Source organism: Hippocampus comes, unplaced genomic scaffold (genome assembly GCF_001891065.2).
Source record: "Hippocampus comes isolate QL1 unplaced genomic scaffold, H_comes_QL1_v1.1 scaffold5, whole genome shotgun sequence".
Lineage (NCBI taxonomy): Eukaryota > Metazoa > Chordata > Actinopteri > Syngnathiformes > Syngnathidae > Hippocampus > Hippocampus comes.
In genome coordinates this window covers 59957-69626 of record NW_017805701.1, presented here as the reverse complement: position 1 = coordinate 69626, position 9670 = coordinate 59957, and the positions used below count along the sequence as shown (strand labels likewise).

Below are 9670 nucleotides of genomic sequence, written 5' to 3'. Positions count from 1 at the left end.
ACCTGCCGCGTACCCACAACTGCATTCCCAGCCCGGTGAGCTGTTGTGCCTGGAGAAAACCTTTGAGCATGGGGACTACGAATCAGAGCGCGAAGCCCATGGCATCCCACATTCGATGAGCAAAGACGCGCTCGATCGTCGGCCCAAACATGGCAGTGTATGGTAATACGTCTCTCATCAGCATCAGTGACGGACACGCACGTCCCTAACGTCAACATCCATAAAAGTGCGTCTTGCTATTTTTTTTTATTGAGCACCACAGACAGATATTGAGTGAGTAAGTGCGGGCATGTGCAGCAGCGAGTGACAAGTGGATGCAGCTGGTGGCCCGTGGCCCCGAGCAGCCACATTAGGGCTGACGAGGGCTGCTAATGTGCGCCTGAATGGAGCCCCTTTTGAGACGCAAAATAGAATTCTGATTAGAAAGGCAGGAAATACACATGTGGAGTGCCGGAAATTGTTACAATGTTGAGCCGTGGCACATTTGGCAGCGTCTCAAGCTGCGTGGGGAGCAATGAGATCTTAATGAAGGCATGTGCCGCCGACACGGCGCACACATTTGCATGTCTTTTATGGCTCTTCACTCGCTTTCAGCCACAAGAAGAAGAAGAAGAAGAAGAAGACGCCGAGTTTTCACGTTGCGCTCCCCCAGTTTGACAGGAAGCTTGAACTTGCAGCTTTTCATAGGCCAAAACATTAGGTACACCTGCACGATTCAAAGACAGTGCCGTGAGCAGTTGAGTTGTTGATTGGACATTGACTCCAGCCAACAAAAAAATTAAAGAGCTGAATGGACGGTTTGATTCCATTTTTTTTTCCTCATTATTTCATTTTTAACTTACTGTTAACAAATTTGGGCGGCATGGTGGGCGACTGGTTAGCCTCACAGTGCTGCACGGTTCGATTCCGGCTCCGGCCTTCCTGTGTGGGGTTAGCGTGTTCTCCCCGTGCCTGCATGGGTTTTCTCCGGGTACTCCGCTTTCCAAAAGTACCCGGAGAAAACCCACGCAGGCACGGGAAGAAGACGCAAACGCCACACAGGAAGGCCGGGTTCCGAATTTATCATGAACAGAAAAATAAAAGCCCATGTGTAACTCGTTGGCAAGTGACGAGTGCGAGGCCGCGACTTCATCAGGATTGAACGTGGGGCAGCTGTGGCCCGCCAAGCTGCCGTCTCCCGATTGGTCCAAACTTGCCACTGGCACCATTTAAAAAAAACAGTCCTGGTCTTGCATGAGTTACGACTTTGCTCCTTTTGCTGTCATCATGACTGGTTGTGTGGCTTCTGGGTGAGTGGGCAATTTTTGATGTTCTGTTTTGTGCCTCCTTTGGTAAATTTTTGTGTCAAGTGTTTGTGTTCCAACAGGGCTTTGCTTCTTGTTGCGATGGCAGCCCTCACTCTCTGCCACCCATACGGGCAAGGTAAACAATGACGGTGATTCTTTGGCTTTATTGCTAAGGTATAGCATGATAGCGATAATTTTTTTTTTTTTTCAAAATCATTTTCCAAGCTGACTGCTTGGAATGGGTGTCTAAAATGTTCTTCTTAGCTGTTGGCCTCAGGTCTTTCCCGAGCAGTCACTTCAGACCCGGAACTCTGTTGCAAGAACCGCCAAAGCAAAAGTTCACACCTCATCTGTCCGTTTCTGGGGCAAGGACTCCAATTGTGAAAGAGGATGCCACTCACGTTGCCAAAGTTTGGGCACATGGTTTGTATCTTTTTTTTTTTTTTTTTTTTAAATTAAAATAATTTGAGCCTGTGCTTCAGTTTAACTCGTGCGTTATTCCGCTTCCAGGTAATGAACAGCAGGTCTTAAGTGGTGCTGAAAACGTTCCCGACGCAGTGGACATGGATGAACAACTTGACGCGTCGGGTGGTGTTGCAGTCCCACAATTGCCGGTCTCTGGCGGTCCTGACATGTCTGGTTTTGGCCCAATTCATCCCCAACCTGCCCCGTACCCACAACTACATTTCCAGCCCGGTGAGCTGTTGTGCCTGGAGAAAACCTTTGAGCATGGGGACTACGAATCAGAGCGCGAAGCCCATGGCATCCCACAACAACCTCGTCCTCAACCCCTGCCAGTTCCTTTCGGTTCAACACCCCAAAGTGTAGCGCGTTTCCCTCCTGGCTTTGTCCCGCCATACGTGAGCGTACCTTACGTTCCCTATCCTTTCGCCTACTTTTTCTTGACCGGCCGGTATCCTCCAGGCGCAGCAACTCACTTCAGCAGCAACTTTGAGCACGGTACAAACTATAACCAGGACCTTGACTATGAGAAAGATGAGCCCATATGGCCCTGGGTGGACGCTGCTGGACCGCCCCAAAACACTGAACAGGCCGTTAGTCAAGGGAGCGTCTTGAATGACGGATTAGAGTCAGGTTCTAGCTACTACAGTCCTCTCAACCAGCCCGATGAAGTAAAAGTCCCTCATTACTACAGTCCTCTCAACCACCCCGATCAAGTCAAAATATCTCCTCGCTACTTCAGGAGCCGGGTAAGTAGTACAACGTTGCTTAATTCAATTTGTGTTCTAAACTTGACCATCTGTGTTGCAGGTTGAATACTAGGTGCCTTGGAATGGTCTTTTGAAATTGAATAAATGGAGAAATCTCACTTGTTCTCAACAGTTTTATTTCAAACGTTTTTGTCCCTGGAACATGCTAAAGCGGGAATCAAAACATTAACCCAGGCTATAATTGTAAACCAAATCTCCGTTGTCCCAGTGTATTGATGACCATTGAGTACAAATGACTCAAAGCAGCCTCTCGATGGCACGTCTCCATTTCGGGATGCATTGATACATGAAATAAAAGCCATGCGTTGTGGGGCACATCTGGCTACCCTGGCGGCGACTCTTGACGGATGTGACATTTCAGCACACTGCCAAAATAAAAGCCCGTCCATAAACATCCGCAGGGGGATTGGAGATGGGTGAGCTATGGTCTGCGTGGCGGTCTCCGGCGAGCGGCTCAATCTGTTACTGAGACACGGACGCCGTTAATGGACAGTGGGCATCCTAATTTATGTAACAAATCACCTTTGAAAGCCCGGCCATTGATCTTTAATTAGAGGCAGCTGTTAATCAGCGTTATGACTCCTCGGTGGCATCATGCTTCCTGCTGCAGTCTGTTCCTGTGCCAGAACAGCAGCATCTTTGTTTCTGTGTATCACACAAGGTGTGGCTTTCACAAACGAACAGAGGTCCATCTAGTAAGAAGTGTGTGTGTGTGTGTCAGAATCGGTTAACCATTAAGATTTATTCAACAGACGTGTAATATGTAAAGCTATGTTAACATGCAGCTAATGTTAGCTGACTAGTTGGAGCAGAAAGCCTCACGTGCTAAAGTCCCGTCAGCGTCATACCCAACTCTTTTGTTTCAAATTAAAAAGGCTCATAACAGTCCATATTGATTTGTATTTTTCAATAAAATTCCAGTAACTTCCTCTCCATTATTTGTCCAGACAATAGCAAAAGCAATAATGACCTAGCTTTGACGCAAAAATCCATGAGCCGTGTTTTCTATTGTTGATTTTAAAAAGCAAAAGTGTTTATCTTGTTGTAGCCTTGAAGACAGACGTTCTAAAGAAAGGACACTTTTTTTGTTTTCAACACACAGCAACATTTTTTGGGGGGGTGTTGTAACATTTAGCTCCAGAATAGACTTATTTCCCTAATTAAAACTTTTGTGCATTCCCCCGCACCCCCAAAGAATTCGGTGTGTTTCATCCCTGTTCATGTTTGTCAAATATAACAGACTCAACTTTAGAGGACAAAAGTGGTTAAAAGGTTAGTTTGCTTGGGTTTTTTTTTTTTTTTTTTTTTGTAGCTGGTTTAATAAAAAAATTACTAATTTGCCAGCACTAGGCATTTTTTTTTAAAGTTAGGTAGTTGATTGATTACATCGCTGGCCGGCTAACTAGCAAATAACTTGACGAGTTGTTTAGGCAATCATCAATCCGCCATTTGTTTGGTTGCCTATCTACTTAACTAGCAAACAAATTTTCTCGTTAGCTGGTTTGTTCGTCATTTAGCCCATTCATTAGTTGGTTGGTTCGCTCGCTAGTCATTTGGTTGGGTTGCTTGTTAATTAGCTAGCTATTTAAGGTTACTTTAGCTACTTAGCTAATTTGCTACTTATTATAGTTAATACTCTGTTGGTTGGTTTTGTGCGTTGCCTAGTTAACTAGTTTTAAGGTTTTTCCGAGTTTTTGAGACAGTCTGCCAGTTTAGCTCGGAAATAACCCAATCGTGAACATATTGTCATACGAATGCCGCTCTGTTGCTGCCCTCATGTTTGCAAGGGAACAACTTGGATTCTGCCGTCACTTGATGTGAAAGGTGGAATGTGGCGAGATTCAGCCATGTGGCAAACAAACACACATGCGTGCACACATTCCCAGCGTGTGACTGTACAAAGAAAAAGAATAATAAAAGTCTGATAAAAGGCAAATGATTTCCTTCATAAAAGGCACAGACGTGGAGTGTTTTATGGCTACCTCTTAAATTAATGACACAGAATTAAATTCCCACGGGGGATTGGCCATCATCGTCATCATTCTGATGGCGCTCTTCCTTTTGTTGGCCATCCCCTGTCAAAGTCACCTCATTTATCTGTCCAACTTCACACATCGGATTTGAGCAGTAAGGCATTTCGTCAAAAGCATTTTAATATATTTGTGGTGTGAAAGGCACGTCATTAAGGAAAGAGAAATGGTTATTGTAATAAGTCAGTTGTGTCGGTTAGTGAGGTGGCTACCATTTGTTAATATGCTAATTAGTTAGTTAGCTGGTTTCGTTGAATGGCTAAATAGTTTAAAAAAAAAAGTAAAATCTTGAATCATTGTTCAGAATATTTGACAGGCCTCTGACAATGTTGGCTTAATGGTGCATGTGACAACTATCTGCACTTAACTAGAGAACTACTTAGATTGTTAGCTTGCTCGTTATTTAGCTAGCTGGTTGATTGGTTAGTCAGCCAACCCCCCCCCCACCCCCATGCATTTGGTTCGTTGGCAAGCTGGCTGCCTACTTATTTATCTTTTCCAAACTTGAATACTCTTATAATTGTGTCAAATGCACGGACTTAAGCAAAGATGCGCCGGCATCACATTCCATCCGGCCGCCGCAGCGCTCGGGATTCGTGTACGGACCGGTGAGGAAACCAACCGCAAACGGCTTCGCGTCTCCTTGTGATTAACACACAATAAAAGAATGTGTCAGGGGGAGGCGGGCTTAAAAGAGCACAAGGAAGAAGCTGCCCAGCGAAAGATGGCTCTGCAACGTACTCTATAATTAAGTCTGGATGAAAGCTCATCGCACTCAGCTTCACACACACTTACTTTTTACGACATAATGACAGTAAGGCCAAAATCAAATGGAGGAACTTTAATATGGCACCTCCACGCCACGCCTGGCCAATAGGGGCGACGCTGACCCCCTTCGGGCGGGTTGTCTACCAAAGACATGCCCCACCTGGGAGGTCCAGGTGAAATATGTTTTCATGCTTAAAGATGTTTAGGAAACAGTACAGGCATTGTTCCCGTTTCCATTCTTGTGCAGCCACAACCCACAGGTCACCGATCCGACCTTTATATCACCTTATGTATGAAACGATAAAAGTCTGCGATATAGCGCAGCATGCGTGAACGACGAACCGCGATAGTCTTCATCTTTTCACTTCCTCAAAGTGAGGTCGTACGATAGTCTTCCATTTTGTTGGAGACAGGTACGTGAAAATAGGCCCTTACAAATAGTGTCAAAAGTAGCATTCAAAAGTTTAAATTTGTTAAGTGTGTCAGAGGGGCAAAGGCTATTTTTATTGTTGTTGTTATTTTTATTATTTTATGTGGTCTGTCGGGATTGCAAATTTTCACCGATCACTGTACCTCATGTATGTCACCTGCATCCATTCCACCCTTGGGTTTAGTAACGTGTATCTGCTGCTCCACTAGGGGGCAGCAGGCTGTCTTTGTTATTCCAGAAATCCAAGAGAAGAAGAACATCACCAGGTGCTGGCTCACCAAGTTTGAAACTCCCAAGTTGTTTGGATGGCTGATGACTCCAAGAATTACATGGATTCTACTACTCAAGAATTCCTTTGGAAACAAGGTAGGAGCATTTTGTTTGTTGTCATTTGCTTGTTTGTTTACAACCAGAACATCCAACTGTGTTTTTGGTGAGCTGGGTTGCTGGATGGTTGATTGATTGGGTATTTTGTTAGCTTACTGGTTGTTGGTCAGCTTGACGGTTGGTTTGTTGGTTTGTTGGTTGGCTGATGAATCAGCCAGTTGGTTCCCCAATTGAGCTTTTGTTTTTTTGATTTGTAAACAGGGTTTTGTGTTGTTGTTGTTGTTGTTGTTTTTAAATATATTTTCCTCTCTCTTCTTGGTGGAGGTCTACCCTCCAATTTTTCTCAAATGTCAACAATTTCTCAATTTCTAATGGCATAATAATTATAAGTACAAGTTATGGCTGGCATGGTGGACGACTGGTTAGCACATTTCTCTCACAGTGTAGAGGTGCTGTATTCGATTCCGCTCCGGCCTTCCTGTGTAGTCTTTGCATGTTCTCCCTGTGCCTGCGTGGGTTTTCTGCGGGTACTCCGGTTTCCTCCCACATTTGAAAAACATGCATGGCAGGTTCATGGAACACTATTAATTGACCCTCGGTGTGAGCGTGAATGCTTGTTCGTCTATGTGTGCCCTGCGATTGGCTGGCAAACAGTTGAGGCTGTACACTGCCTACTGCCCGAAGACAGCCGGGATAGGCTCCAGCACACCCGCGACCCTCGTGAGGATAACCAGATTAGAAAATGGATGGATGGATGGATGGATGGATTACAAGTCATAAATCTTAGACATTATATGAGAAATCATTATGCTCTTGGAGATAATCACTCCTCACCCTCAAACTCCCTCTACCTTCTAAACCCTCAGTCCCCACCCAATCAGCCTCGTCCCCCACCCCTGGACCTACAAAACCCGAACCAATTAATTGCTCGTTATTAAATAAAGGCATTAAGTACTTATTTATTTCTACCTAATCTGTCTTTGTCTCCTGGTTGTCCAGAACCATAGAGAGTAGTAGTTCATTGATGTCCCTATAGCAGCAGACTGACTCTCAAAAATTATTTTCTGTGGTACATTCAGTCCGTGGGACTCCTTGCCGAAACATACACTCCCGTTTAAAAGTTTGGGGGTCACTTAGAAATGTCTGAAGGCTTTTGGTTAGATTAGATTGACGTGGCAACCGTAAATCCTGAAATCAGATTGAAACAAAATATATATTGTATCTTGCATTCATGTACCGGAAGGAATGCTGCTAAAATTAATGCAGATTTTTTTTTGGGGGAGGGGGGGGGGCATTAGGCAATTTTATGGAACAAATATTAGAACTTAGGTTGTAAATGTAGGTCAGTTCCTTTGATAATGCATTGACTGCACGCCACTGGGGTTTGGATACCTTGCTCAAGGGCACCATCGCAATGGTTGTGACCCAGTAACCCCGGGCTGTCCTTAATAGAAATGTCTGAAGGCTTTTGGTTAGATTAGATTGACGTGGCAACCGTAAATCCTGAAATCAGATTGAAACAAAATATATATTGTATCTTGCATTCATGTACCGGAAGGAATGCTGCTAAAATTAATGCAGATTTTTTTTTGGGGGAGGGGGGGGGGGGCATTAGGCAATTTTATGGAACAAATATTAGAACTTAGGTTGTAAATGTAGGTCAGTTCCTTTGATAATGCATTGACTGCACGCCACTGGGGTTTGGATACCTTGCTCAAGGGCACCATCGCAATGGTTGTGACCCAGTAACCCCGGGCTGTCCTTAAATGAATGAGGCTTTTTCTTCGTGCGGTCAAGGTTCTCTGGAATTATCCCAAACCACAGCTGTCAAGTGACCAGCACCCCATGAAAGGAATCCCCCCTCCCCTCCCCTCCCACCATATTTTCCAGACTCTTCCCAAGTGCCAGCATCTGGGCTGGATTTCCTCTCACATAGTAGTTGGTTGAGCGGGCACCGCCGTTCCACTGGGAAGCCCGGTCAGGGACGGCAGATTAGTACGTGGGCATGCGCCGAGGGGCCGGCGGGGCCTCGCTGCCTGTGATCCGCCAGTAAAGTCGAATCCTCTGTGGCTCCCCTGTGGTTCTGTGTGGCCCGGGCGGCGGACCGCAGTCCCTGCTGACACCCTGTTCCAATGAGGACATGGTTTTACTCCACCCCGTGATTTCCCGCGCTGACTTTTGACGACGAGGGCCACGGTCCGACGCGTATAAAAAGCCCATTTTGAACATGTCGTCGATGTCCCGGATCTCCGGCCTAAGCTCCATATAGTAGTACAATTGAATGGAGAATTTCAAGTCAACAACCTTTGCTCAATTTTAAGTTGAGCAATTGAACAAAATATTTGGCTTTCTTACATTTCACAACAAAGAAGAGTTTATCGCACCGCTGTCCCATGCATCCTGCACTAGGAGCCTTTTTATGGAGGATACTGATTTTCATCACGCTTTTACTACTACCTTCTACTATTGTATGACATTTCGGGGGGGGGGGACTCATGGGGGGAACTAGACGCATAATTTTCCCGCCAGACGCACAGTTCCAAATAATGTGCATTTTTGGGACGCAAGGAAATTTTTCAGTTAAAAATAAAAATTACAGTAAATCTTTTTTTCCCCAGCAACGATCGCAGTTTGCTAATCGCCGCCATTGGTGAGATCGGCCTTCACCGTGTGGAAAGCAGATGATTGCCAAGTCATGTAACGTTAAAACAAGTGTTGCGAAAGTTTATTGCGGAGATATCACAGAGGAAGCAGCTAAAGTTGCATCGTTTTTTGCGATAATAATCTTGTATGTCTGAATTATTTAAATTTGTGCAGCATTTGTTCATAAGAAGTAAACCTATCATCAATGTATGTTGTTGTTGTTTGTGTTATTATCATATGCAATTGAATAAGTAGACCATTTTAGAATTCAAAATTTGGGACTCTCGAAATGCATAATGGGACTCAAACTTTTCTGATCAGCGAGTCCCTGGGACTCGCAGGGCTCAAACTGTAAAATTATCACTGCTATTGGCCATTTTCTTGCTACTAATTTGGTCCAGGAAGCTGCTAGCGCAGTCTCTAGTGCAGTACAGTAGTTTGCTCCTAAGATTGAATTGTGTCCTGTACTAGTGTGTTGGATTGTCTTGCTAGTGAGAAGAAAGAATGTACTAGTATGTGGACCTGGAGCTGAATATGCTGGATGCTTTGGTTGCCCCCACCCTTGACGAAGATGCAGCACATCTCCGCCACCCACAGGCGTCCCAGGCCGGGCTCTCTGTCCCTTTTTTTTTTTTTTTTTTTTAAAGCTCACGTCGCGGCCGGAACATTTGTGTGGCCCCTGATTATATAGCAGCAGGGACACTGAAAAAAACCGGACGGTTCCGTACGGGAATAATTCTGCCAAATGAAATTGCATGATTGCACGTTTGAGGTCGGCGACGTGATTTACGGCTCGGTCAAAACGCACAGGGCGAATACAACTTTGTTCTCGGGCATGTCAAGATGGCGCCCGGAATGTCAGAGGAGATCGTTTGTCACGGCGAGCTTTTAAGAATTTTATGGTGACCTTTTTTTTTTTTTTTTTTTTTTTTTTTTTTTTTTCGGGCCACTTTG

At 44.9% G+C, this 9670-nt stretch overlaps 1 protein-coding gene across 3 annotated transcripts in view; it reads left to right on the top strand.

Annotated features, from left to right (window-relative positions):
- The window catches only part of LOC109523471 (uncharacterized), a 3407-nt gene extending 791 nt beyond the window's left edge, over window positions 1-2616 (top strand). Inside the window, exons 1-5 of one of the 3 annotated variants that reach the window (XR_002169770.1) lie at window positions 1185-1289; window positions 1367-1460; window positions 1551-1709; window positions 1797-2497; window positions 2559-2616. Coding sequence is in view for 2 of the 3 variants with exons in the window: in XM_019882646.1 (XP_019738205.1) it covers window positions 1234-1289; window positions 1367-1422; window positions 1551-1709; window positions 1797-2497; window positions 2559-2570 (984 nt within the window). In the remaining variant the exon portion in view is untranslated. Of the gene's footprint in view, window positions 1-1184; window positions 1290-1366; window positions 1461-1550; window positions 1710-1796; window positions 2498-2558 lie in introns of those variants that run through there. The other 2 variants (XM_019882646.1, XM_019882647.1) reach the window with 2 other exon arrangements.
- Window positions 2617-9670: the final 7054 nt, after the last annotated feature.